Source organism: Nicotiana tabacum, chromosome 9 (assembly GCF_000715075.1).
Source record: "Nicotiana tabacum cultivar K326 chromosome 9, ASM71507v2, whole genome shotgun sequence".
NCBI lineage: Eukaryota > Viridiplantae > Streptophyta > Magnoliopsida > Solanales > Solanaceae > Nicotiana > Nicotiana tabacum.
This window is the reverse complement of record NC_134088.1, coordinates 111,645,885-111,673,495: the sequence shown is the minus strand read 5'-3', so window position 1 is coordinate 111,673,495 and position 27,611 is coordinate 111,645,885. Positions and strand designations below refer to the sequence as shown.

The following is a 27,611-nucleotide window of genomic DNA, read 5'->3' as shown; positions in this document are numbered from 1 at the left end:
GCAATATATGCTTAATCCCATTCCAATATCTCCGTGTAGGAGAAGAGCTATATCTTGCTAGTAAATTAACAGAAAATGCTATGTCAGGCCTTGTAGCATTAGCAAGATACATTAGTGCACCAATTGCACTGAGATAGGGTACTTCGGGACCAAGGAGTTCCTCATCCTCTTCTGGAGGTCGGAACAAATCTTTATTCACTTCAAGTGATCGAACAACCATTGGTGTACTCAATGGGTATGCTTTGTCCATGTAAAAGCGTTTTAAGACCCTTTCTGTATAGGCAGATTGATGGATAAAGATCCCGTCTGCTAAATGTTCAATTTGCAGACCAAGACAAAGTTTTGTCTTCCCAAGATCTTTCATCTCAAATTCTTTCTTAAGATATTCAATTGCCTTTTGGAGCTCTTCTGAAGTTCCAACAAGATTTATGTCATCAACATAAACAGCAAGTATAACAAATTCTGAAGCCATTTTCTTTATAAAAATATATGGACAAATAACATCATTTATGTAACCCTCTTTCAGCAAATATTCACTGAGGCGATTATACCACATGCGCCCAGATTGCTTTAAACCGTACAAAGATCTTTGTAATCTGATTGAGTACATTTCCCGAGATTTTGAATATGCTTCAGGCATTTTAAATCCTTCAGGGATTTTCATGTAAATTTCATTATCAAGTGACCCGTACAGATAAGCTGTAACCACATCCATTAGATGTATTTCAAGCCTTTCACGTAAGGCTAAACTGATGAGATATCGAAATGTTATGGCATCCATAACGGGTGAATATGTTTCTTCATAATCGACTCCAGGTCATTGTGAGAATCCTTGTGCGACAAGGCGAGCCTTGTATCTTTCAACTTCATTTTGCTCATTCCTTTTTCGCACAAAAACCCATTTATGACCAACTGGTTTTATACCAGCAGGTGTTTGGACTACTAGTCCAAAGACCTCTCTTTTAGCAAATGCGTTCAATTCTGATTGAATTGCCCCTTGCCATTTTGGCCAATCAGATCTTTGTTGACATTCTTCGACGGATCGGGGTTCAAAATCCTCACTATCTTGCATACTGTTAAGTGCAACATTATATGCAAAAATATTATCCACCACTATTTCAGATCGATTTAAATTAATCCCATCACCAGTAGAACTTATTAAAAGTTCCTCGCTCACTTGAGTCTCGGGTTTATTGATTTCTTCAGGAATCTCATAACTAATCAGATCTTGGGTCTCTTCAGGAGATCCCTTCATAATATCATTTTGATCATTTGTCGATTTTCTTTTTCTAGGATTTCGATCCTTAGAACCCATAGGCCTACCACGCTTCAGGCGTGCTTTAGGTTCACTAGCTCTCATGCTAATAGATGGTCCTGCTGGGACATCAATTCGGATAGGCACATTCTCTGCAGGAATATGTGACTTAGTTATCCTTTTCAAATCAGTAAATGCGTCTGGCATTTGATTTGCTATATTCTGTAAATGGATGATCTTCTGGACCTCCTGATTACATATAGGGGTACGTGGATCAAAGTGAGATAATGATGAAACTTTCCACACAATTTCTCTTTTGATTTCCTTTTTCTCTCCCCCTAATTGTGGGAAATTTGTTTCATCAAATCGACAATCTGCAAATCGGGCAGTAAATAAATCTCCCGTCAATGGTTCAAGATAGCGAATAATAGAGGGTGATTCAAACCCAATATATATTCCTAACCTTCTTTGGGGGCCCATCTTACTGCACTGTGGTGGTGCTACTGGCACATATACAGCACATCCAAAAATTCGTAGATGGGCAATATTTGGTTCATGACCAAAAACTAATTGTGACGGAGAATATTTATTATAATGCATTGGTCTGAGACGGATAAGTGATGCTGCGTGCAAGATAGCATGGCCCCAAACAGTAGTGGGCAATTTTATTTTCATAAGTAGTGGTCTTGCTATCAATTGCAGCCGTTTAATGAATGACTCTGCAAGGCCATTTTGAGTATGAACATAAGCTACAGGATGTTCAACTTTTATCCCAACTGATAGACAGTAATCATCAAAAGTTTGAGATGAGAATTCTCCAGCATTATCAAGGCGAATAGCCTTTATAGGATAATCTGGGAATTGTGCCCTTAATCGAATTATTTGGGCTAATAACTTTGCAAACGCTAGATTGCGAGATGATAATAGGCACACATGAGACCATCTTGAAGATGCATCTATTAGGACCATAAAATATCTAAACGACCCACTTAGTGGGTGAATAGGTCCACATATATCCCCATGTATACGTTCTAAAAAGGTAGGGGACTCAATGCCAACCTTCATTGGTGATGGCCTAGTGATCATTTTGCCTTGATAACAAGCATCACAAGGAAATTCATTATTTGTAAGAATCTTCAAGTTCTTTAATGGATGCCCACTCGAATTTTCAGTAATTCGTCTCATCATTATTAATCCAGGATGGCCCAAACGGCCATGCCAAAGCACAAAAATATTTGAATCAGTAAACTTCTGATTTACGATAGAGTGTGCTTCAACTGTACTAATCTTTGAATAGTATAAGCCAGAAGATAAAGTTGGTAACTTTTCTACAATGCATTTCTGGCCAGAAATATTCTTTGTAATACAAAGATATTCCACATTCATTTCATCTATTGTCTCAACATGATACCCATTTCGGCGGATATCTATAAAACTCAACAAGTTTCTTCGGGACTTGGAGGAGTACAATGCATTGTCGATAATAAGTTTTGTTCCCTTAGACAGAAATACAATAGCTCTTCCGGAGCCATCAATCAAACTTATATTACCAGAAATTGTAGAAACATTTGCTTTTTCCTTATGTAAATAAGAAAAGTATTTCTGATCTTTGAATATGGCATGAGTTGTTCCACTATCAACTACACAAATATCTTCATGATTGGTCTTTGATCCAAACATAATTTGAGGATTATCCATATTCTTCAAAATGACATAAACAAAATAAATATGATAGTAAATATTATTATCAAAGCATAACTTTTATTTATGTACAACAATTACATAACCATACTATCTACTACAAATAACAAAAATTAAAATATTTACATCTCTACAGATTCACTACCGATCACATGACTTGTTTCTCCTTCTGGGAGTGCAAAGTAATCAGCTACATCCAAATGCATGAAGTCTAAATTATCTTCAGAAATAAAATTTGCTTCAGCATTTTTCTCTGTCTTCTTCAGGGAAGCTTGATATAGCTCAACCAGGTGCTTTGGCGTATGGCATGTACGTGACCAGTGCCCTTTTCCTCCACATCTATAGCATATATTTTCTGGCTTTGCTGCTTGCACCGCTTCATGCTTTTGCTCCTTCCTTTTCCACTGCTGGTGGTAAGGAGGGTTCTTTGGTGCATTATTATTACCACGATTAGAGTTTCCTCCCCGACCACGGCCATGACCACGACTGGGGCCACGTCCTCTTCCACGCTTAGCTTGGTGGAAGTTCGTCTCATTCACTTCAGGGAATGGACAAGAACCAGTAGGTCGGCTTTCATGGTTTTTCATTAATAGCCCATTATGTTGCTCGGCTACAAGAAGATGTGAGATAAGTTCAGAATACTTTTTAAATCCCATCTCTCGATATTGCTGCTGCAGGAGCATATTCGAGGCATGAAAAGTGGTGAAAGTTTTCTCCAACATATCATGATCAGTAATATTATCACCACATAGTTTCAATTGGGAAATAATTCTGAACATAGCAGAATTATACTCACTGATAGATTTAAAATCTTGTAACCTTAGATGAGTCCAATCATAACGTGCCTGTGGAAGAACGACCATCTTCAGGTGGTCATATCTATCTTTCAAATTACTCCACAGTATGACTGGATCTTTAAAAGTAAGATATTCCATTTTTAGGCCCTCATCAAGGTGATGGCGTAGGAATATCATTGCTTTGGCACGGTCTTGGTTTGATGCCTGATTTTTATCTTTGATGGTGTCTGCCAGATCCATCGCATCAAGATGAATTTCGGCATCAAGCACCCAAGATATGTAGCTTTTGCCCGATATATCCAGGGCTATAAACTCAAGTTTAGAAAGATTTGACATTATTTAGAAAAAGAAAGTTCATACCTCTTATACTTTCAAAGTATTTACTCGAGATGGCAGAGTCTCGTGCTGATAATGTGTTATAAAATAAAGACTGTAAAGTAAAGACAAGTATAGAGAGAAACTGATATATTATTCAAACTTCAAACTTCTGTACATAATGAACTGAATTCTCCTCTATTTATAGAAGAAAGGAAGCTGCTACTGCAAGCTGCTGTGTAAGCTGCTTGTAAGTTGCTGCTGTGTAAGCTGCTTGTAAGCTGCCGCTCTAAACTGTTGTGCCAGATATAGATAATCTTCTATCATGGGTAATATTTATCCATAGCGGAGTACCGAAAGGATAAGCTTCTTCAGGAGGCTTATTTCCAATAGAGTACTAAATAGATAAACATATTTATGGCGGAGTCTCATATGGATAAACTTCTTCAGGAAGCTTATTTACAACAAAGTACTAAATGAACATCCATAATATAATATATTCATAACACTCAAAAGTATATTAAACGGATTATTTAAACATACTGCCAAATTTGAGGGATATTTTTGTCATTTTGTTCGCATCACACAACTTTAAGGTTTATTAAAGTTAGAAGGAATATGATATTTGCAATCAAGTTAGCCGCATATATAACTTCATATTTTAATTTTTAATGACATAGGATATGATGTCATAATCTGCATATAATTTTAACTAAATTCAACATAAGCACCCCAAACCGGATCTGACTCCTGTTCAATATGCATAATTTTTAAATTATCTCAAAGTTGACCTTATATTCTTCACAAATGTCCTCTTAAATTATAATTGCAATCTAACAATAGTAGATAATTCTCTGCGAAGTTAATTTATTTGGTTAATCTGACAAATCTGCTCCATTAATCAGATAAAGGATACCTTAAGTGATTAAAATACCTGCCTTTACATTTATTCGTTTCCTTTTATAGTAGCCCTATGGATTTAAATTTGACTCCATTTACAATGATAATACAATAATGAATGCTATAGATGTATGATCAAATTTTATCTAGTCAATTCAGGAATTAGACTCAAAAGTAAGAGCTAATACCTAAGGTTATGAGAAAAGGTGTAGGGCCTTTTGTATCTCAAAATAATTAACAAGTAAAAGGGCATCCCGATGCACCAGGCTCCCGCTATGCGCGGGGTCCAGGGAAGGGCTAGAACACAAGGGTCTATTATACGCAGTCTTATCTTATATTTCTGCAATTGAACCCGTGACCTCCTGATCACATGGCTGCAACATTACCGGTTAGTTCCCCTTCAATTGGCCTAATAAGTAAAATCACCAAATGATTGCCAGTCAGTATGAAGGCAATTCCATGTGTTCTACATGTGTTATTGTCTAAAAGAAGCTAAAAGGAGGATGTGTTGACTCTTAATGGTATTTCTGACAATGTGTCCAGATAATGGTTTATTTACATTAAGAGTTATGAGCTTACTGGAATTGCACATGCAATGTCTTGATATAGTTTTGGCTTTGTCACCAGCAGTTTTTAAGACACAGCTTACTGGAATCTGCAGCTTCATTTTTATTGCAGTTAAAGGGAAACACTTTTATTATTTAACTTCATTTGATGTCATTAGGACTCGCGTGGGAATGATTCATACATATGGTAGTTTTGATCCACAATGTTGATTACAGGCATAAAAAAATAAGTTTCTTGTAAATAATGTCAGTCCAAAATGAGAATGCTAGAAGTTCGCAATCATCGTATTGAAAGTTTGAGATCTATAAATCTGGCTAGATTTCAGATAAAGCTCTATTCCATCTATAATACACTTTTTGAATGGCCTAGTTTTCGCCTGCTATACAATCTGTTTTGATTTATCATTTACTAAAGATAATGATCATGACTCAATAAACAAGAAGCTGCTGGTTTCCCCATTTTTGGTGCAAAGAAGAAGTTGAACAACAACATGAAGTAACTGAGAGGACCAATGCTTTGTGAAGATCTCCACCAGCTGCACCTTTCTTGATTAGTGAAATGATGTAGTCCATGAAGACTGAATCACAGGGTAATGTAATAGGGCCGCCACTTGACAGCCCAAACTCTTCTTCAGACATGTTCAAAAGTTGCAAAATGACCTCATTTTCAAGGTAAGCCAATGGAATCACAAAGCGCCTTTGATCAGTTGTATACACTACAAACTGGCCTTTACCGGCTGTAAAAGATGAAGATGTACTACAACTGTTTGCAGCATTGACATTTCTTGGAAGTGAAATCCTCCTCCTCTGCATAGCTGCAAACTTCTGCCATCTCCTGGCCATCTTGATGAGTTTCTTAGCACTAAGCATTGTTCTTTTCTCTGGAAGATTGGAAGCAAGAAAGTAAAGTAGATATGTAGAGACCTTTGGAAGCTGAATAGATAGTGGTTGTAGTTGATGATGAAAAGGCTCATGGAAGGAGGATTATTTATACAAGAGGCTGAAGACAAAATTTTAGTTGGAGTTGATATATTTGCCAATAATCACAGAAAGCAAAGCCATGTGCTGCTGCCTGTTGGCCAAGTTGATATGGGGCGTTCAATATCTGGATGAAGTTAGTTTGAATATATCAAAGATGATCAGTTTCTTCCCCTCTTCACATTGGTCGACAACAGAATGTGCGAGTCCTAGTTACTTGAGATATCAACTCACATGTAGGACTTTTCACAAGTGCCAATAGTTTTTGAGACCTTTAATTGAAGATTAGATTTTTCAGTGGCAGATTATGTTTTGCTGATGAAAGGCAAGACCATGTGTTGCTGCCTGCTTGGTCATGTTTATGGGAAACCTTTAAATTGTAACCAAGGCAAATTGTGCTACTTTTCTTTTGCCAACATCTCTTCGGACTTATTGATTCCAGTGCCATCCAGCTGTTGGATAACTGAATGGTAATTCAAAAGCAACTGTTTGATTTTCATGATCAATATAAGCTTTCATCAACAGAAATGAGATGAAACTTATCCATATGACTGTAAAGACGGCTTATTCATTTAATTGGGAAAGCCAAAAGCTGGATATGCTAAGTGCACACAACCTGTAAGGGATTTAAAACAGAGGTATTTTTTGTATTTGTCAAGTCAAATCATCAGTCTGCGACCAGCATTAAGACTCATGAAAACTTCCCTGGTAGAACTACTGTGGGTCTGAATATTGTAATCCAGAACAAGATAAGTCAGTAATCAAATTATTAGTTATATCCCAAGTTCAAGTTGCGTGGTGGTTTCTTTAACAACGGATCCAGATATTATGGCTTACTTACATCAGATTGCGGAGCTAACTAGAATTGCATATGCAATGTCTTGATATTTGAAGAGCTGACTTTGGTTTATAGGGTGAGGAGAACCAGTAAGATTAATAGATATCCTTAACAACAAAGAAGCAGTCACTAACTAGACTCATGAATATCTGTGTCTAAAAGATATTGCACGACGATATTCACCACTATATATTTGAATATGAATGACCTATTAGTAGAAATTAGAAATTAAGTGGTGATGAGGTAAGTATGCTGCAGAGTGAACATTGAGCATTGTTCTAGATTTACTAAGTATGAGATTTAATGCCATGGAAGGAGTAAACTTTTAACGATTTCACTTCATTTGAACTCGTTAAAGTTAATTTTCGTGTCATTAAGACTTGCCTGGGCTTAATTCATTTATCTGTAAGTTTTAACCGACAAAGTTGACTACTCGGATAGTGACAGCCCAAGATGAGATTAATCTAGAAGTTTTCAATCATCAAACTGAAAAACTGAGATCTATAAATCTGGTTAAATTTCAGATAATGTAATACACAGTTTCAATTGCCTACTTTTCACCTGCTACATACAATCTGTTTTGAGCTATCATTCGCTAAAGTATAACTTAATAAACAAGAAGCTGTTGGTTTCCCCATTTTTGGTGCAAAGAAGAAGTTGAACAACAACACGAATCAACTGAGAGGAGCAATGCTTTGTGAAGATCTCCAGCAGCTGCACCTTTCTTGATTAGAGAAATGATGTAGTCCATGAAAGCGGAATCACATGATAATGTAATAGGGCCTCCACTTGGAAGCCCAAACTCTTCCTCAGACATGTTTAAAAGTTGCAAGATGACCTCATTTTCTAGATAAGCCAAGGGAATCACAAAGCGCCTTTGATCAGTTGTATACACTACAAACTGGCCTTTACCGGCTACAAAAGATGAGGATGTACTACAACTATTTGCATCATTTTCATTTCTTGGAAGTGAAATCCTCTTCCTCTGCATGGCTGCAAACTTCTGCCATTTCCTTGCTATCTTGATGAGTTTCTTAGCACTGAGCATTGTTCTTTTCTCTCGAAGATTGGGAACAAGAAAGTAAAGTAGAAATCTAGAGACCTTTGACAGCTGAATTGATAATGCTAGTAGTTGATGATGAAAATTCTCATGGAAGGGGGATTATTTATACAAGAGATTGGAGCTGAAGTGTTTACCACTAACCACCAAAGGCAAAGCCATGTGCTGATGCCTGTTGGCCATGTCCATATGGGGCCTTCAATTTGTGGATGGAGCTAGTTTGGATTTATGGGAGATGCAAAAGTTTCTTCCTTTCTTTACTATGATCTACAACAGAATGGATGTGTTAGTTATGATATCAACTCATATATAGGATTCTCATAAGTGCCATAATTTGAGACCTTTAAATGAATAATTGAATTTTCAGCGATAGATTTATGTTTTGCTGGTGAAAGACAAAACCATGTTTTGGTGACTGCTTTGTCATGTAGATAGGGAACCTTAAATAGTGACAATGGCTATTTGAAGGTAGGCAAGGCAAAATCATGTGCTGCTAATTAATATGGGACCTTAGGATTAGTGGACATGGTTCTTTGTCTATTTTAAGCAAAGAGGTTGATATATTTCTTCCATTTTCTAGGGCCAAGTTAAAGTAATAAATTTACAACCTTATTTCTATGCAGCTGAACCCACTTTGTTTCTGCTAGGTGGTTTCTCTAACAATGGATCAAGACATTATGGTTTACTTACATCAGAATTATAGAGCTAACTGCAATTGCACTTGCACATGCAGTGTCTTGATACATTTTTTATCATGTCACCAGCATATTTGAAAAGCTGGATTTGGTTTAATAGGCTGAGGAGAAATGCTTAACAACAAAGAAGCCACTAACTAGACTCAGACAGCGGCGGATGTAGTGTGCTAGTGACAGGTTCAATTGAACCCATAACTTTTGAGGCCGGAGTAAAAATTTGTGTGTAAAAAATCATATAATTGCAAAACAGTATATATGAACCCATTACGTTTAATGCTAAAAACCTTAAAAGTTGAACTCATAGAGTTTAAATCTTGGATCCGCCATCTATGCTTGAAAGATAATGCACGACAATCTTCACCACTATATATAAGGATATGAACGACCTATTACCAGAAACTAAAATGCAAGTGGTGATGAGGTAAGTGTGTGTAAATAATGGCTTCATTATCGATCTGAATCGATCAAGTATGAGATTTAATTGCAGTGGAAGCAGAACACCTTTTTCGACTTTACTTCATTTGAACTCTTTAGAATTAAGTTTCATGTCATTAAGACTTGCATGGGCATGATCCATATATCTGTAAGTTTTGATCACAAAGTTGACTACTTGGATTAAAAAATACAGTGTTTCCTGTAAATAGTGCCGGCTCAAAATGAGAATCTAGAAGTTCTCATTCACAAAATTGAGATTGAAAGCTATAAATTTGGCTAAATTTCAGATAAAGTTGTATTCCATCTGTAATATACACTTTCAGGCTTTTCACCTGCTATACAATCTATTTTGAGCTATTATATAGTAAAGAAAATGTTCATGACTAAAAAACAAGGAGCTGTGGGTTTCCCCACTCTTGGTGCAAAGAAGAAGCTGAACAGCAACATGAAGTAACTGAGAGGAGAAATGCTTTGTGAAGATCTCCAGCAGCTGCACCTTTCTTGATTAGTGAAACCATGTAGTTCATGACAGCTGAATCACACGGTAATGTAATAGGGCCTCCACTTGGCAGCCCGAACTCTTCTTCAGACATGCTTAAAAGTTGCAAAATGACTTCATTTTCCAGGTAAGCCAAGGGAATGACAAAGCGCCTTTGATCAGTTGTATACACTACAAATTGGCCTTTACCGGCTATAAAAGATGAAGTACTACAACTATCTGCAGCATTGCCATTTCTTGGAACTGAAATCCTCTTCCTCTGTATGGCCGCAAACTTCTGCCATCTTCTGGCCATTTTGATGAGTTTCTTAGCACTGAGCATTGTTCTTTTCTTTGGAAGATTGGGAACAAGAAAGTAGAGTAGATATCTATAGACCTTTGATAGCTGAGTAGATAATGCTTGGGGTTGATGATGAAAAGGCTCATGCAAGGGGGATTATTTATATAAGAGGCTGGAAACAGGAGTTGAGTTGGAGCTGATTGTTGGCCATGTCGATATGGGACCTAAAATTTGTGAATGAAACTAGTTTGAAATGTTCGAAAGATGATAAGTTTCTTCCTTTCTTTGCTTTGGTCGATAACAACAGTTAGTTATGACATCAACTCATATGTAGGACCTTTGAACAGTCTCAGTAGTTATGACTTTTCAGTGGCAGATTATGTTTTGCTGGTGAAAGGAAAAACCATGTGCTGGCAATGGTGAGGCTCTCATGTATAATTAACTAATGTTTTCTGTTCACCAAAGAGAATACAAGAAAAAACCTATCATCATCTATGCTTCAAACTATATCTACACTCAAAGACCCCATATCAACATTATCAACAGGCATTACCACATTGCTTTGTCTGGTGATTAGTTGCAAAATCTTAAGCTGCAACTCAAAGTCTATCTAAGGCCTCTTTTATATATAAACCTTTTTATGAGCCTGTACATATCAAAGACAAACACTATCAGTTTCCTTTAAAGTTATCGATTATCTAGTCTACTGTCTTTTTTTTTTTTTAATCTTCCAAAAAAGAAAATGATGCTCAGTGCTAAGAAACTCATCAAGATGGCCAAGAAATGGCAGAAGTTTGCAGCAATACAGAGGAAGAGAATTACTTTTTCAAGATCCAATGAACATGATGCTGATAGTTGTAGTATATCATCCTTTGTAGTTGACAAAGGGCATTTTGTGGTTTATACGGCTGATCAGAAGCGCTTTGTGGTTCCTTTGGCTTATCTTCTGTATACGGTCAAAACCGGTTTCGACCTTCGTATGATTGGTCAAGATTGGAACATAGTAGACCGAATGTCATCTTCATAATATCGAGTATGAGATCTGAAGCCAGGTTACTTAGCTCAAATTGCTGGGACCGACCGAATGCCGATCTCGAACTCATTACCGAGCTCGAATCCAAATCGAACTATGATGTGAGGTGGTGTCATCGAGCCTAAGAGCCAGAGACCAACCAATATCGAGCCCGAGTCGATATCGAGCCTCGAGTTAATATCGAGCTCTAAATCTGAAAATCGACCAATACCAAATCTGATCAAGATCGAGCCAAGAGACAAGAGCTGTTATGGCCGCACTGAAGGAGAGAATCTCGGCGGGAATTAGGGAAAAGCTAATCTATCATGGGTTCCTCACTATGTATTTTTAATTATATCAAAAGTAGGATCCCTCTACTATAAGAGGGATGGCTATTATTTCTGTAAGTTGATCGGATATTAAGGCATTCATACACTCTCATATTATTGATATTCACATAGAAAAACATACTGATATTCATATAGAGATTATCCCTTTTTGGGCTTAGTACATTGATTCATCTTGTTTGTTCATAAAATATTTTCCACTCAGTTTGGTTTGTATTTCATTCTTTATACAGTCAATACTCAATATATTTCTACTTATTTTCCGATTTGTGCCAAGTTATACCACGTATCCTTAGAACTACGTATAAATTCAACTTTATCCGTTTTTCGGGTAAACAGTTTGGCGTCCACCGTGGGGCTAAGGATAACAGTTGTTATTTGGTACGAATCTCTGCAAAACACACCATTTTACACTTGCTCTTGGAAGTATCTTTGATTTCAGGTTGAAAATAACGAATTCTCAATTAATGGCCCTACCTATCGACAATGAAGCTAGCCTTCAAGATGAGAACAACAACTTAACCCCCGGGGGTGGAAGGCCACTCGTCGATCCCATTGGAGCTCGGGTCGAAGAGCCAATAGACGTTAATTCACATGCGGCCATCGAGGCAAACCAGCGTTCCGACCCTGAAAATAACATTCATGGTGGAACTCAGTCTGCAGCTCGAAATACCCAAAACGCTGAGGAAAACAGAATCAACTTGCGTATGATTTTCGAGATGTTGCAAGCTCAACAAGTAGCAATAGCCTAGTTGCAGAGCCAAACCCAGGCACCGACCAGACTCGAGCCCAGTCCACCCCAAGAAGTCACCCACTAAACGGGGCTAGCTATAGTAAGGTCAAATGAGTAAGAATCGGGGACTAATCCTGAAATTGTTAAGATGCTCGAAGAACTGACGAAATGAATAGAGTCAGGAGAAAGGAGGATCGAAGCAAACGACAAAAAAATGAAAACGTATAACTCCAGGGTTGATCAAATCCCAGGGGCACCGATATTGAAGGGCTTAGATTCCAAAAAATTTGTACAAAAGCCTTTTCCCCCGAGCGCGGCTCCTAAACCAATCCAAAAGAAGTTTCGCATGCCCGAAATTCCTAAATATAATGGAACAACCGACCCCAACGAACATGTCACCTCTTACACATGTGCCATTAAAGGGAACGATCTAGAGGACGATGAGATCTAATCTGTATTATTGAAAAAATTCGATGAAACCATGTCAAAGGGAGCAATGATATGGTATCATAATTTACCATCTAACTCTATCGATTCTTTTGCTATGCTTGCAGATTCTTTCGTAAAAGCACATGCCGGAGCCATAAAGGTCGAGACCAGGAAATAGGACCTTTTCAAGGTAAGATAGAAGGACAACGAGATGCTAAGAGAGTTCGTATCTTGTTTCCAAATGGAACGAATGGATCTACTACCGGTCACTGACGATTGGGATGTACAAGCTTTCACTCAAGGACTGAACGAGCGGAGCTCGATGGCTTCATGACAGTTGAAGCAGAATTTGATCGATTACCCGGCTATTACTTGGGCCGATGTACACAATCGATATCAATCGAAGATCACAGTTAAAGACGACCAGTTGGGGTCTTGGTCCATTATTAAAAGGGATATCGACCGAGAACCAAGGTCAAACAAGGATCGATATAAGCCATATAACGGAGATCGTAGGGGTAGCGAACCTTCACGTAACCCCGTACAAGGATAAAGGAGAAATGATCGAGGCCAAGGGTCTCGGGGGTTGATGAACAGGATTGGATTCGACAGGCATACCGGACCTAAGGAAGCACCACGGTTATCAGAGTATAACTTCAGCATCGATGCATCTGCCATCATGTCGGCTATCGGACGCATCAAAGATAATAAATGGCCTCGACCTCTGCAGACCGATCCCGCCCAAAGGAATCCCAATCAAATGTGCGAATATCATGGCACTCATGGCCACAGAACGGAAGATTGCAGGCAACTGAGGGAGGAGGTAGCCTGGTTATTCAATAAAGGGCACCTTCGAGAATTTTTAAGCGACAAGGTCAAAAACCATTTCAAAATCAGGGATTTCAGTAGACAAAACGAACAAGAAGAGCCACAATACATCATCCACATGATCATGTGTGGGATCGATACACCCAAGGGCCGGTGCTTAAACGCACTAAGATGTCGATTGTAAGAGAAAAGCGATCGGACTCAGAATTACACCCTTGAAGGAACCTTATCCTTTAATAATGAAGACGCGGAAGGAATCATGCAACCACATAACGATGCACTAGTAATATCTGTACTTATGAATAAAACTCAAGTTAAACGTGTGTTAATTGATCCAGGTAGTTCGGCCAACATCATTCGATCGAAGGTCGTAGAGCAACTCGGTCTACAGGACCAGGTCGTGCCCGCAACCTTGGTACTAAACAAATTCAATATGGCATGTGAAACTATAAAAAGCGAAATAATCCTACCAGTTAACGTGGTTGGGACCATCCAAGAAATGAAGTTCCACGTGATCGAAGGCGATATGAGATACAATGCCCTATTCGGAAGACCATGGATCCACAACATGAGGGTTGTACCCTCGACCCTCCACCGGGTTTTGAAGTTCCCAACGTCGGAGGGAATCAAAACGGTTTATGGGGAGCAACCGGCCGCAAAAGAAATATTTGTCGTTGATGAAGTGATTTCGATATCATCATTATCATCAGCAAAGGGATCAGATTCAAAGGAGGAACGAAATACCAAATAGCAATCACAAATGTCAGCTTCGACCCAATTAAAGAATCAGAAGACTGACGAAGACAACGAACATAGAGTCCCCCGATTTTTCGTAGTTCCCGGTGATTCTGACGCTACCCGATCAACGGTCAAAGAACTGGAGCAAGTCATACTAATCTAATATCTGCCCGAACGAAAGGTATACCTGGGCACGGGGTTAGATCTCAAGCTCAGGAGAAAGCTTATTCAATTTCTTATAGCTAACATAGACTGTTTCGCTTGGTCCCATCTTGACATGATTAGGGTCCCACCGAGAATCACCACTCATAAGCTAAGCTTGGACCCAAAGTTCCACCCGGTAAAACAAAAAAGAAGGCCCCAGTCCGAGGTCAAACATGCCTTCATCAAAGACGAGGTAACCAAACTTCTTAAAATAGGGTCCATTCTGGAAGTAAGATATCCCGAATGACTAGCAAATATAGTGGTAGTCCCTAAAAAGGGGAACAAACTTAGAATGTGTATAGATTATAAAGACCTAAATAAAGCATGCCCTAAGGATTCTTTTCCTTTGCCTAACATCGATCGTATGATCGATGCCACGGCCGGCCATGAGACTCTTAGTTTTCTCGATGCCTATTCCGGGTACAACCAAATACAGATGAACCCAGAGGATCAGGAAAAGACCTCGTTTATCACTAAGTACGGGACTTACTGTTATAAGGTAATGCCCTCCCCTCATGAAATAGGGAATGGATATCATCGGGCCCCTCCCATCGCCCCCAGGTAAGACTCAGTTTATTTTGTTTATGACTGATTATTTCTCTAAATGGGTTGAAGCATAGACTTTCGAGAAAGTGAGAGAAAAGAAAGTAATAGACTTCATTTGGGACCACATCATATGTCGGTTCGGGATTCCATCCGAGATTGTATGTGACAATGGAAAGCAATTCATCGGCAGCAAAGTAACTAAATTTCTCGAAGACCACAAAATCAAAAGGATCCTATCAACACCTTATCATCCCAACAGGAACGGACAGGCCGAATCGACGAACAAAACCATCATCCAAAATCTTAAGAAAAGATTAACCAACGCTAAAGGAAAATGGAGAGAAATATTACCCGAAGTCCTATGGGCATACCGCACAACATCAAAATCCAGTACCGGAGCAACACCATTCTCGTTGGTTTATGGCACAAAAGCTCTTATCCCAGTAGAGGTCGGAGAACCTAGTATCATGTTTCGATATGCAACTAATGAGTCGAATAACGAGACAGTGAACAAGAGCCTAGAATTATTGAATGAAAAATGAGAAGCAGCTCTCGTCCGATTAGCCGCCCAAAAATAGCCGATCGAAAAGTATTATAATCGAAGAACCAATCTTTGATATTTTAAAATCGGGGATAGAGTGCTAAGTAAAGTCACCCTCAACACCTGAAATCCAAATGAAGGAAAACTGGGTCCGAACTGGGAAGGACCGTATCAGGTTCTCGAAATCATTAGAAAAGGATCCTACAAGCTCGGTGTAATAAACGGCAAACAACTACCAAGCAATTGGAACGTGTCACACCTAAAACGATACTACTGTTAAGGTACGACCCTCCTATGTTCATTTATATTTCGAAACTAACCCTTGCATGTGTTCGATCAGAAACAGGGATGGATTATCCAACTCGAAGCCTTTAGGCCTGAAAGCACGTGTTGCACTTTTTTCCCCTTACACCGGTTTTGCCCCAAATGGGTTTTTCGGCAAGGTTTTGTAAAGAGGCAACCATTGATCGTGTTAACTTATAATAATTCAACAGTATCCGAGGCCACTTTACAATCAACCTTGAATACTGGGGGGCATTACCCTCGAATATATCGAGTTCGATTATCAAGTTCGATGCGAGGAAGTTACTTCATGACAATAGAGTTTCGATAGGAAAAATTGTAAGAACCAAATAGTCAAAACGAACCATGCTCGTGTAGTTTGCTTGATCCCTGATACAAAACATGAACACATGTATAATGACAAAGAGAAATTTCTTCTTTACCGATATCTCATATCTCAGAATCCATCCTCTACTTCGTGATCTATTATGCAAACATGCTTAAGGGACACTCTTACTTCGAGTTCGAGCAAGCACTCACTCGACCATAAAGCCTACAGGCTACATTACTTCGAGTTCGAGCAATCACTCACTCGACTATTAAGCCTACGGGATACATCACTTCGAGTTCGAACAAAATACTCACTCGACTACTAAGCCTAAGGGCTACTCTTACTTCGAGTTCGAGTAAACACTCACTCAACTATTAAGCCTAAGGGCTACATTACTTCGAGTTCGAGCAATCACTCACTCGACTATTAAGCCTACGGGCTACATTACTTCAAGTTCGAGAAATCACTCACTTGATTATTAAGCCTAAGGGCTACATTACTTCGAGTTCGAGCAATCACTCACTCGACTAGTAAGCCTACGGGCTACATTACTTCGAGTTCGAGCAATCACTCACTCGACTATTAAGCCTAAGGGCTACATCACTTCGAGTTAGATCAAAACACTCACTTGACTATTAAGCCTAAGGGCTACATCACTTCGAGTTCGAGCAAAACACTCACTCGACTATTAAGCCAAAGGGCTACATCACTTCGAGTGCGAGCAAAACACTCACTCAACTACTAAGCCTAAGGGCTACTCTTACTTCGAGTTCGAGTAAACACTCACTCGTCTATTAAGCCTAAGGGCTACATTACTTCGAGATTCGAGCAATCACTCACTCGACTATTAAGCCTAAGGGGTACATCACTTCGAGTTCGAGCAAAACACTCACTCGACTATTAAGCCTAAGGGCTACAACACTTCTAGTTCGAGCAAAACACTCACTCGACTATTAAGCCTAAGGGATACATTACTTCGAGTTCGAGCAAAACATTCACTCGACTACTAAGCCTAAGGGCTACTCTTACTTCGAGTTCGAGTAAACACTCACTCGACTATTAAGCCTAAGGGCTACATTATTTCGAGTTCGAGCAATCATTCACTCGACTATTAAGCCTACAGGCTACATTACTTCGAGTTCGAGCAAATACTCACTCGACTATTAAGCCTACGAGCTACTCTTACATCGAGATCGAGAAAGAACTCACTCGACTATTAAGCCTAAGGGCTACTTTTACCTTGAGTTCGAGCAATCACTCACTCGACCATAAAAACTACGGGCTACATTACTTCGAGTTCGAGCAAACACTCACTCGACTATTAAGCCTACAGGCTACATTACTTCGTGTTCGAGTAAACACTCACTCGACTATTAAGCCTAAGGGTTACATCACTTCGAGTTCGAGCAAACACTCACTCGACTATTAAACCTAAAGGCTACATCACTTCAAGTTCGAGCAGAATCACTCACTCGATTACTAAGCCTAAGGGCTACTCTTGCTTCAAGTTCGAGCAAACACACTCGACTACTAAGCCTAAAGGCTATTTTTAATTCAAGTTCGAGCAAATGCTCACTCGGTTATAAACACTACAAGGTCCGACTTCGATCAAATTGCCTAAGGCCTCAAACTTATGAAAACTTTCATAAGGCATAAATGAAACAAAATCTTCACAAGGCAGAGAATAAAACAAATACAAGTCGGGAAAGGAAAAGATCTTTTTATATATATAAGAGTATTTACAACGTTCGATCAGGACCCTACATAAAAAATCAAAATGGAAAAAAACCCTAAGTTTCTTGGTTATCTCTGGGGGCAGTCTCTTCTCCATCGGGCTCCTCCCCACTCTCAGACCCACTCTTGCTCCCATCATCATCATCATCATCATCATCATCGGAAGCCAAGGCTCCAGCATTGGCTTCAAGCTCTTTAGCTTTTTTTAATCTCTTCGGTAAGATCAAAACCTCGAGCATGGATCTCCTCAAGGGTTTCCCTCCGAGATTGGCATTTGGCGAGTTCAACAATCCAATATGCTCGAGTTTGAGCGGTCTCGGCTTTCTCTTTCGCTTGTACTTGAGTGGCTTCAGCATCAGCCCAATAGACGGCCACGAATACATCCGCCTCGGCCTTTGCTTTTTTGGCTTCAGATTTGGCCTTGGCAAGTTCGGACGCCAACCGAGCTTTGAGCTCCTTTATTTTTCTTGCTTGAACCGATCTCTTCTCCTTCATGCCTTGAAGTTGACTTTCGGCCGATGATAATTTGGCTCGAGTAGTCTCTTTTTCTGCAGCAAGGCGGTCCATGCCTTCTTTCCACCCCAAGGTCTCTGTCCTTATCGTATCGACCTCCTCACGAAGCAGCCCGATCACCTCAAGCTTCTGCTACAGTTGTGAGATTGAAATATTATCCACCATTCTCGAATCGAGCCCATAGGTTTTTAAGATTATCATTACCTGCTCGGTTAGGTCGGTCTGATCTTGTTATGCCTTGGCCAATTCAGCTTGAAGATCTTTGATCTCTTCCTCTTTCTGCCCATTAAGAAGTTTGAGGGCATTTCTCACCTCCGAAAGCACTCGGAAGTCGGCCTCACGTCAGCTCAGCTCTGCCCAAGATTTGGAAAACTCCTCTTGATGAAGAGCTAAAGCCTATATGAAAAAGAGAAAAAGTTAGGCTGAAAATGGAAAAATAAGACATCAACAAAGGGAATCGAGACTTACCCGATTCAGGGCTCGTTGGACCTCGAAGAAAAGACCCAATACATCACTCGGGCCGGCAGCATCCTCGATACTGGTAAATAAATCACGAAAGGGGTCCTCACCCTCATGGGCCCCGGCTACCTCGAGGGTCCCCAAAGGTCGGGCTTCCCGAATTGCCTCTTCGAAAAAAGCAGGGAGAGTAGGTGAGTCTCCGATTACTATTGCCCCAATCGAGTCGCTTGGGGTGTTCTCCTCAGTTCGAAGAGCTTCGGGGCCCTTCTGATATATCCAACGATTGATGACTTTGGTGGGAGGCATCCTCGATCTCCAACGACTCGGGGACTTTATCCGAGTCCTTCTCCGATATCCCCTCAGTTCGAGATGGAGCCTTATCAACTGCCATCGACCCAGCTGCCTTTGGGGCATCGATGGTTTTCTTCACTCGGGCCATCAGTATGGACCCGTCATTTTCTTCTTCTTCTTATTCTTCATCTTCATCCCTTAGATGCCGAACAGATTCTTCGGTCAAAGGGATGATGTTCTTCCTCGGCTTATGAGCCGTCCTCGTCTTAAGCTTTGGATCCTCGGCAGTAGAGGCCCTTTTTATCTTGTTATCCTTTGCCGGTTTCGGAACCGGGGCCGAAGTCTCTTCCTCGCCAGACGAGGGCCTCATGACTGCCTCTTTGCCCAGGCCTACACACAAGAAAATTGGTTAAGTATAGGAAAGACATTTTGTTCGAATCATCGAAGACATGGAAAAGAGGCTTACCATGATTTTTAGCCTCCCATCCGCCCTTTGATAAGTCGCGCCACGAGCGTTTGGCATATGTGGAGGTCGAAGCCAAGTCCCTACCCAACTCTTAAGGTTAGGAATAGCATCGGGCATCCACACAACTGCTACATAACGGAAAAGGATATCGATGAGAAAGAAACAAAGGAGCAAAATAATAGGAGCTAACAGTAGAAATTATACTTACGCTTCATGTTCCATTCCTCGGGAAACAACATCTTCTCGGCCGGGATTAAGTCAGAAGTCTTCACTCGAACGAACCTGCCCGTCTAGCCTTGATCCTTGTCCTCTTCAATGCTCGAAAACAACACTTTGGTAGCCTGGCGCTGGAGTTTTATTAACCCACCTCGATAGAGGCGGGGGCTGTACAATCTAATGAGGTGGTCGAGGGTGAAAGACATCCCCTCGACTTTGTTCACGAAAAGGCGGATCAGAATAACGATCAGCCAAAAAGAAGGATGGATTTGGCCTAGGGTTACTTGATATTGGAGGCAAAAATCGATGACAACAGGGTCGAGAGGGCCCAACGTAAAAGGGTAAGTATACACACTTAAAAATCCTTTCACATGAGTAGTAATATATTCTTCGGGAGCCGGGATTATCACTTCTTTGTCCTCCCAGTTGCAATCTTTCCTTAACTGTTTAAGATGGCCCTCGGTTATCGAGCACATATACCTTGATACTGGCTCGCATCAACTGGGGACCGAAAAAGCTTTGTCGATCTTAAAATCAGAGGTAAGAACACACCCCCCGGGAACACACTCCTCAGGTCGTGGCTCCACCGGTGTTTTGTCGTCGGCGGGCCGCGAAGAAGAAGCTTTTTCTTTTTGAGGAACAGTTTTTGATATTTTCGCCATTGGGATTTGAAGATTGAAGATAGAGGAAGATGACAAGATTTGGTGTTCTAAAAGAGGGATTTTGTAGTAAAAATCACAAATTTACAGATGAAGAACTCAGAAGATGCGAAAGGGAACTTAGAAGATTTGGAGATGTAAAAGTAAAAAATTGTAAAAAGAGGGGGCTATTTATAGGGTTGGCAATGACGGTTAAATGTCAACAATGGCCGACCATCGTCTGACACGTATTTAATGCCTTGGTAAACTGAACCAACGGGACATCTATCACATATGTCATGCTCGGGCTCGGTGCAAACGTCAGTTTGTATCGAGTCATACCATTGGAAAATCATATCGTTTCTCGCCACATTCTTTTCGAGAAATGAGGGGACTATCTGTATACAGTCAAAATCGGTTTCGACCTTCGTATGATTGGTCAAGATTGGAACATAATAGACCGAAGGCCATCTTCATAATATCGAGTATGAGATCTGAAGTCAGGTTACCGAGCTCAAATTACTGGGACCTATCGAATGCCGATCTCGAACTCATTACCGATCTCGAGTCCAAATCGAACTATGATGTGAGGTAGTGTCATCGAGCCAAAGAGCCAGAGACCGACCAATATCGAGCCCGAGTCGATATCGAGCCTCGAGTTAATATCGAGCTATAAATCTGGAAATCGACCAATACCAAATCCAATCAAGATCGAGCCAAGAGACAAGAGTCGTTACGGCCGTACTGAGGGAGAGAATCTCGGCGGGAATTAGGGAAAAACTACTCTATCATGGGTTCCTCACTATGTATTTTTAATTATATTCAAAGTAGGATCCCTCCACTATAAGAGGGATGGCTATTATTTCTGTAAGGAGATCGGACATCAAGGCATTCATACACTCTCATATTATTGATATTCACATAGAAAAACATACTGATATTCATATAGAGATTATCCCTTTTTGGGCTTAGTACATTGATTCATCTTGTTTGTTCATAAAATATTTTCCACTCAGTTTGGTTTGTATTTCATTCTTTATACAGTCAATACTCAATATATTTCTACTTACTTTCTGATTTGTGCCAAGTTATAGCACGTATCCTTAGAACTACGTATAAATTCAATTCTATCCGGTTTTTGGATAAACATCTTCAAAATGAGGTAAATCATACAACTACTGAACATATCTGAAGATGAGTTTGGACTCCCAACTGATGGCCCTATTACATTACAATGTGATGCCGCCTTCATGAACTATATCATAACACTCATCAGAAGAGGAGTATCTGTAGATCTTCAGAATGCTTTGCTTGTATCAGTTGCTTCCAGTCGATTTATATCTGCTTCGTGCCTACGGGACCAAAGAAACACACAATTGCTAGTTTATTGAGCTGACCTTGATTAGTTTTGTAATGGATTCATGATATCCAACAATTGTACAGCATATTAACATCTAATTATTTTTCCAAACTCTAGATTCTTTTCTCTGAACCGTTTAGTTCTCTGATTATTTAGGAGAATCTGATCTCTTTTCATTTCCTCCTAATAGTCTTACAAATTTAAAGGAACTCCGTTTATAGTGATAATATAACAACGAACAACAGCGAAGTATGATTAAATTTTATTTAGTCAATTCATTTTGGCCTCAAAAGTATTCAAAAAACAAGACAGTAACATTTCTGCAGCAGGATCTCGTTAAGTTACAATAACAGCAACCTTGGATTAAAAATTTATCTTCCACCCCTTCGCCAACTCCCCACTCTTCTATCTCGGAGAACATTCATTATTATTCTGGGAATTGTCTGATAAAACTATTGATGTTTCTTCTCTGAGCACTGACATGCCTAATGATAGATAATGGATTTACTGTTGATTTTCAAGATTTAAATACAAAAAAAAAAAAAAAAAAAAAAATCCCCTGGCGAGGAGATCCTCTCAGAACGTTATGGACAGGCAAGAAAAACATTTCAGAACTTCAACCTCCACCAGTAGCATTGCATCTTTCAGCAGGGATCCGGATAAGATGACTGAAAATTTGACAAGGCCAATGGTCTGAATAACTACTACTACTACACCTACTACCTACTACTTGTTGCTCCCAAACGCACACGCAAGTATACATGGTCGTACAAGTAATATATGATTATGTCCATATATCATACCCACCGGGACTTTGTGATTAACTATTTACTAAATTAAACTAAGACAATTAATTTATTCAAGCCATTTTCTAAAGATTATTAACTACAACTAATCTAGAGTCGAAAACTAAGAAATTAAAGAAAATACGTCGGTAAGCTTAAATTCAAATTCAATGAGAGACAATATTCTAGAGCTATGGGTTAGCTAACAACCCCGTTGAGTTTTTTAGTTTAATTGTCTAATTAATTTATGTGGTTTATTGATTGACAGAGTTAATATTAGTTGTAGTATTCTCCCGAAGTACTACTCGCTTATTCAAGCTAATCTAATGCCTATATTCCTATGGAATTAGGATTAACAATAACACATTAATAATTCTCGTATAGTAACCAAGCAAGACGATTAGGTATATCCATATCCTAACCGCAAATCCGTTCCCGATACTCATGTTTAAGATCTCGCTCTACTCAATCTTATATGCAATCTAAAATTCCCTCTCTCGAGTTCAATCCTAGATTGGTAAATAGTATTCAATTGGTGATCAAGCAATCGAATAATTAAGCGCAAGATTGAATAAATAAACCAATATAATAAAATAATAAAAATAATTCAAACTTCAACGTTAATGTAGCACCCACAACTTTAGAACTAATGAACTATGAGATGGAAGAAAAGAGAAGAAAAACTAGTTAAAAGTCTCCTCCAAGTGTGGTCTGCGTTCCCGTGAGTGAATTCGCCTTCAAAGTGGCGTCCTCCTCTCCAAAGTAGGTTTAGACTACTTTTTATACGAGTTGGGGGTGTGTAGGGCTGAAAAACCCTGTCCCGAGCAAGGTGGGAAAAAATTCTGTCACCTAGCGTTCAGGATAGCGCGTCATGCTAGCCCTGGCGCTGGCCTTGGCCAAAAAAAATTCGAGTCTGTTATTTGCGCCACGGGTAGCGCGATGCACTACTCTGGGCGCTACACTGGCCCATTTTTTTTTTTGGTTCTCTTTTTGCTTCAACTCGTGCACTTTTGTCCCACGTTGCCTCCGGGTGACTCCTACCCATAAAAATACCACGAATTAGAATAAATTATTACATTACACATTCGAAATCCACGGAATATGAGTAAAATGTGAGGCAATATGCATATAAATATACATACGATAAGCCGAATATCACTACTACGCCTCAGTTCCAATCTAGTTAGGGTAGGCTATATGAATCCCCATTATTCATGTGCTCCATTTAGACCCTCTATATCCAATCTAATTATTTGACCTTTGAATTATGCATGCCATATATGGATTACAACTTACAACTTTCCAGAACGAAAAAGTAGTTCTGGCTGCAGGCTGCAAGCTGCTAATTTGACTTAACAAATACGTAAACTACCTAAGTTTGGTTTCAAATCTTTGCAAGGCGTGCACCTAGCATATCCAGCTTATGGCTTTCACAGTAAATGGATAAGATGATGATATGACTAATTCAAATGAAAGTAATATCAAAAGCTTCATTAAACCATTTTTACAATCAAATGGTTAAGGTTCATCTCTTTCCTATTGATGAAAGGCTTATTTTGGTCATAAAAAGAATGCTTATTTTTTTACTTGAATGAACAAACTCCAAAAGATGTTGGCAAAGAAAGGCAGAATATAACAAACTAACCTTCATTGTCCCTGTATAACTTCCATGCAGCCGTAATATCAATTTGAACATTGCTATCTACACGACCAAGCAGGCAGTACCACATGGTATCGCCTTTCACCAGCAAAACATAATATACCACTCTAAAATCCACTCTTCATTTAAAGGTCATAAACTATTGGCACTAATACATCCATTCTTTGTCGACCAATGTGGAAGAAAGGAAGAAACTTACTAACTAGCTCCAACCACAAATTTATGGCCCCATATCAGCCTGGCCAACAAGCATCACCACATGGCTTTGCCTAATTCAGAGATTAGTGGCTAAAGCTTCAGCTCTAACTGAAAGACTCTCTCCAGCCTCTTGTATAAATAGCACCCCTTCCATGAGCCTTTTCATCATCAACTACAACATTATCTACTCAGTTATCAAAGGTCTCTAGATATCCACTTAACTTTCTTGTTTCCAATCTTCCGGAGAAAAGAACAATGCTCAGTGCTAAGAAACTCATCAAGATGGCCAGGAAATGGCAGAAGTTTGCACGCATGCAGAGGAAGAGGATTTCACTTCCGAGAAATGGCAATGATGTAGACGGTTGTAGTACATCTTCATCCTTTATAGCCGGAAAAGGACAGTTTGTAGTGTATACAACTGATAAAAGGCGCTTTGTGATTCCATTGGCTTATCTGGAAAATGAGGTCATTTTGCAACTTTTAAATATGTCTGAAGAAGAGTTTGGGCTGCCCAGTGGCGGCCCTATTACATTACTGTGTAATTCAGCCTTCATGGAGTACATCATTTCACTAATCAAGAAAGATGCAGCTGCTGGAGATCTTCGTAAAGCATTGCTCCTCTCAGTTAATTCATGTTGCTGTTCAACTTCTTTGCACCAAGAATGGGGAAATCAGCAGCTCCTTGTTTATTAGTCATTATCATTATGTTTTGTAAATGATTGCTCAAAATTGATGTATTGCAAGTGAAAAAGTAGGCAATTGAAAGTCTGTGTTACAGATGGAATAGAACTTTATCTGATACTTAACCAGATTCGTACCTTTCAATTTTCAACTTGGTGATTGAGAACTTTCAGATTCTCATCTTGGTGTTTGAGAACTTTCAGATTCTCATTTACAGGAAACACTTATTTTTTATCCGAATAGTCAACTTTGTTGATCAAAACTTACAGACATATGAATCATGTCCATGCAACTATTGATGACATGAAAACTAACTTGAAAGAGTTCAAATGAAGTGAAATACACTGCAATTAAATCTCATACTTGATCAATTTAGATTGAAAATAAAGCCACTGTTTACACAACTAACCGGAATGCAATAACAAAGCTCGATAGTTCACTTTGTTCTTACATCATACTTACCTTATTACCACATGCATTTTAGTTTCTGATAATAGGTCGTTCATATCCGTATATATAGTGGTGAAGGTTGTTGTACATTATCTTTCAGGCACAGATGTTACTGAGTCTAGTTAGAGGCTTCTTTGTTGTTAAGCATATCGATTAATCCTCCGAGTTCTCCTCAGCCTATTAAACTAATGCCAGATCTTCAGAGATGCTGGTGACATGATTAAATATATATCAAGACATGATATATATATTTACCTTCCCTACCTGATAGAGATGTCAACTCCAGCTACAACTCAAAGTCATTATGTACCCTCAAATAGCCATTGTCACAATTTAAAGGTTCCCTATCTACATGACAAAGCAGTCAGCAAAACATGGTTTTGCCTTTCACCAGCAAAACATAAATCTATCACTGAAATTTCAATTATTCATTTAAAGATCTCAAACTATTGGCACTTATCTTCCTTTTAGTTTGTTATTATATCTGGTACTTAGCAACCTCGTCCATTGATTTTGAAACTTGCTACTGGAAATTATCGCTCCCTGATTGTTAGTATTTGATGCTACTCTTTCTCCCTTTTACCAGAAATTGTTGCTCCCTTATTTGTTACTATCTGATGCTATTTTTTCTCCTCTTTTTCTTTATCGTTTTTTGTCTCCCTCGTCTTCCCCCCCCCCTCTTCTGCTTCTTTTTTTCCTTTTCTTCTTTTCCACCTTATCTTGAGCCGAGGGTCTATCGGAAATAGCCTCTCTACCTCTCCAGGTAGGGGTAAGGTCTGCGTACACACTACCCTCCCCAGGCTCCACTTGTGGGATTATACTGAGCATGTTGTTGTTGTTGTAAACTATTGGCACTTATGAGAATCCTAGATATGAGTTGATATCATAATTAACACATCCATTCTGTTATAGAGCATAGTAAAGAATGGAAGAAACTTTTGCATCTCCCATAAATCTAAACTAGCTTCGTCCACAAATTTATGGCCCCATATCAACATGGCCAACAGGCATCAGCACATGGCTTTGCCATTGGTGGTTAGTGGTAAACACTTCAGCTCCAATCTATTATATAAATAATCCCCCTTCCTTGAACAATTTCATCATCAACTACAAGCATTATCTATTCAGCCGTCAAAGGTATCTAGATATCTACTTTACTTTCTTGTTTCCAATCTTCCAGAGAAAAGAACAATGCTCAGTGCTAAGAAACTCATCAAGATGGCCAGGAGATGGCAGAAGTTTGCAGCCATGCAGAGGAAGAGGATTCGACTTCCAAGAAATGGAAATGATGCAGACAGTTGTAGCACATCTTCATCTTTTACAGCCGGTAAAGGCCAGTTTGTAGTGTATACAACTGATCAAAGGCGCTTTGTGATTCCATTGGCTTACCTTGAAAATGAGGTCATTTTGCAACTTTTGAACATGTCTGAAGAAGAGTTTGGGTTGCCAAGTGGCGGTCCTATTACATTACCATGTGATTCTGCTTTCATGGACTACATCATTTCACTAATCAAGAAAGGTGCAGCTGCTGGAGATCTTTGTAAAGCATTGCTCCTCTCAGTTACTTCATGTTGTTGTTCAACTTCTTCTTTGCACCAAAATTGGGGAAACCAGCAGCTTCTTGTTTATTGAGTCATGATCATTATCTTTAGTAAATGATAAATCAAAACAGATTGTATAGCAGGCGAAAACTAGGCCATTCAAAAAGTGTATTATAGATGGAATAGAGCTTTATCTGAAATCTAGCCAGATTTATAGATCTCAAACTTTCAATACGATGATTGCGAACTTCTAGCATTCTCATTTTGGACTGGTGTAATGTACATGACACTTATTTTTTTATGCCAGTA

General features: G+C 39.3%; 3 protein-coding genes and 2 pseudogenes across 3 annotated transcripts; 2 read left to right on the top strand and 3 right to left on the bottom strand.

The window, feature by feature from the left end:
- Positions 1-5,798: 5,798 nt before the first annotated feature.
- LOC107779773 (auxin-responsive protein SAUR67-like) lies at positions 5,799-6,574 on the bottom strand (annotated as a pseudogene).
- A 1,383-nt stretch (positions 6,575-7,957) lies between these two features.
- LOC107779777 (auxin-responsive protein SAUR68-like) lies at positions 7,958-8,593 on the bottom strand. The gene is made up of 2 exons (XM_075221268.1): positions 8,555-8,593; positions 7,958-8,461 (listed from the first exon to the last, which is right to left on the bottom strand). Exons 1-2 carry the CDS (start codon positions 8,591-8,593, stop codon positions 7,958-7,960), a joined length of 543 nt encoding a protein of 180 aa, XP_075077369.1.
- Positions 8,594-9,758: 1,165 nt separating this feature from the next.
- LOC107779774 (auxin-responsive protein SAUR64-like) lies at positions 9,759-10,869 on the bottom strand (annotated as a pseudogene).
- Positions 10,870-24,885: 14,016 nt separating this feature from the next.
- On the top strand, positions 24,886-25,323 carry LOC107779775 (auxin-responsive protein SAUR64-like). Its single transcript, XM_016600260.1, has one exon. The coding sequence runs from the start codon at positions 24,886-24,888 to the stop codon at positions 25,321-25,323; it is 438 nt and encodes a 145-aa protein (XP_016455746.1).
- Positions 25,324-26,505: 1,182 nt separating this feature from the next.
- On the top strand, positions 26,506-27,499 carry LOC107779778 (auxin-responsive protein SAUR68-like). The gene has a single exon (XM_075222364.1). It carries the CDS (start codon positions 26,953-26,955, stop codon positions 27,391-27,393), a length of 441 nt encoding a protein of 146 aa, XP_075078465.1. The 5' UTR covers positions 26,506-26,952; the 3' UTR covers positions 27,394-27,499.
- The last annotated feature ends 112 nt before the right edge of the window (positions 27,500-27,611 follow it).

Bases quoted from the DNA above. Each gene is read 5' to 3' on its own strand.
- LOC107779778 (XM_075222364.1), top strand. From the start codon at position 26,953: ATGCTCAGTGCTAAGAAACTCATCAAGATGGCCAGGAGATGGCAGAAG.
- LOC107779777 (XM_075221268.1), bottom strand. From the start codon at position 8,593: ATGGCCAACAGGCATCAGCACATGGCTTTGCCTTTGGTG. The intron at 8,462-8,554 runs GTTAGTGGTAAA...TTATCAATTCAG, and splicing joins ACATGGCTTTGCCTTTGGTG to CTGTCAAAGGTCTCTAGATT.
- LOC107779775 (XM_016600260.1), top strand. From the start codon at position 24,886: ATGCTCAGTGCTAAGAAACTCATCAAGATGGCCAGGAAATGGCAGAAG.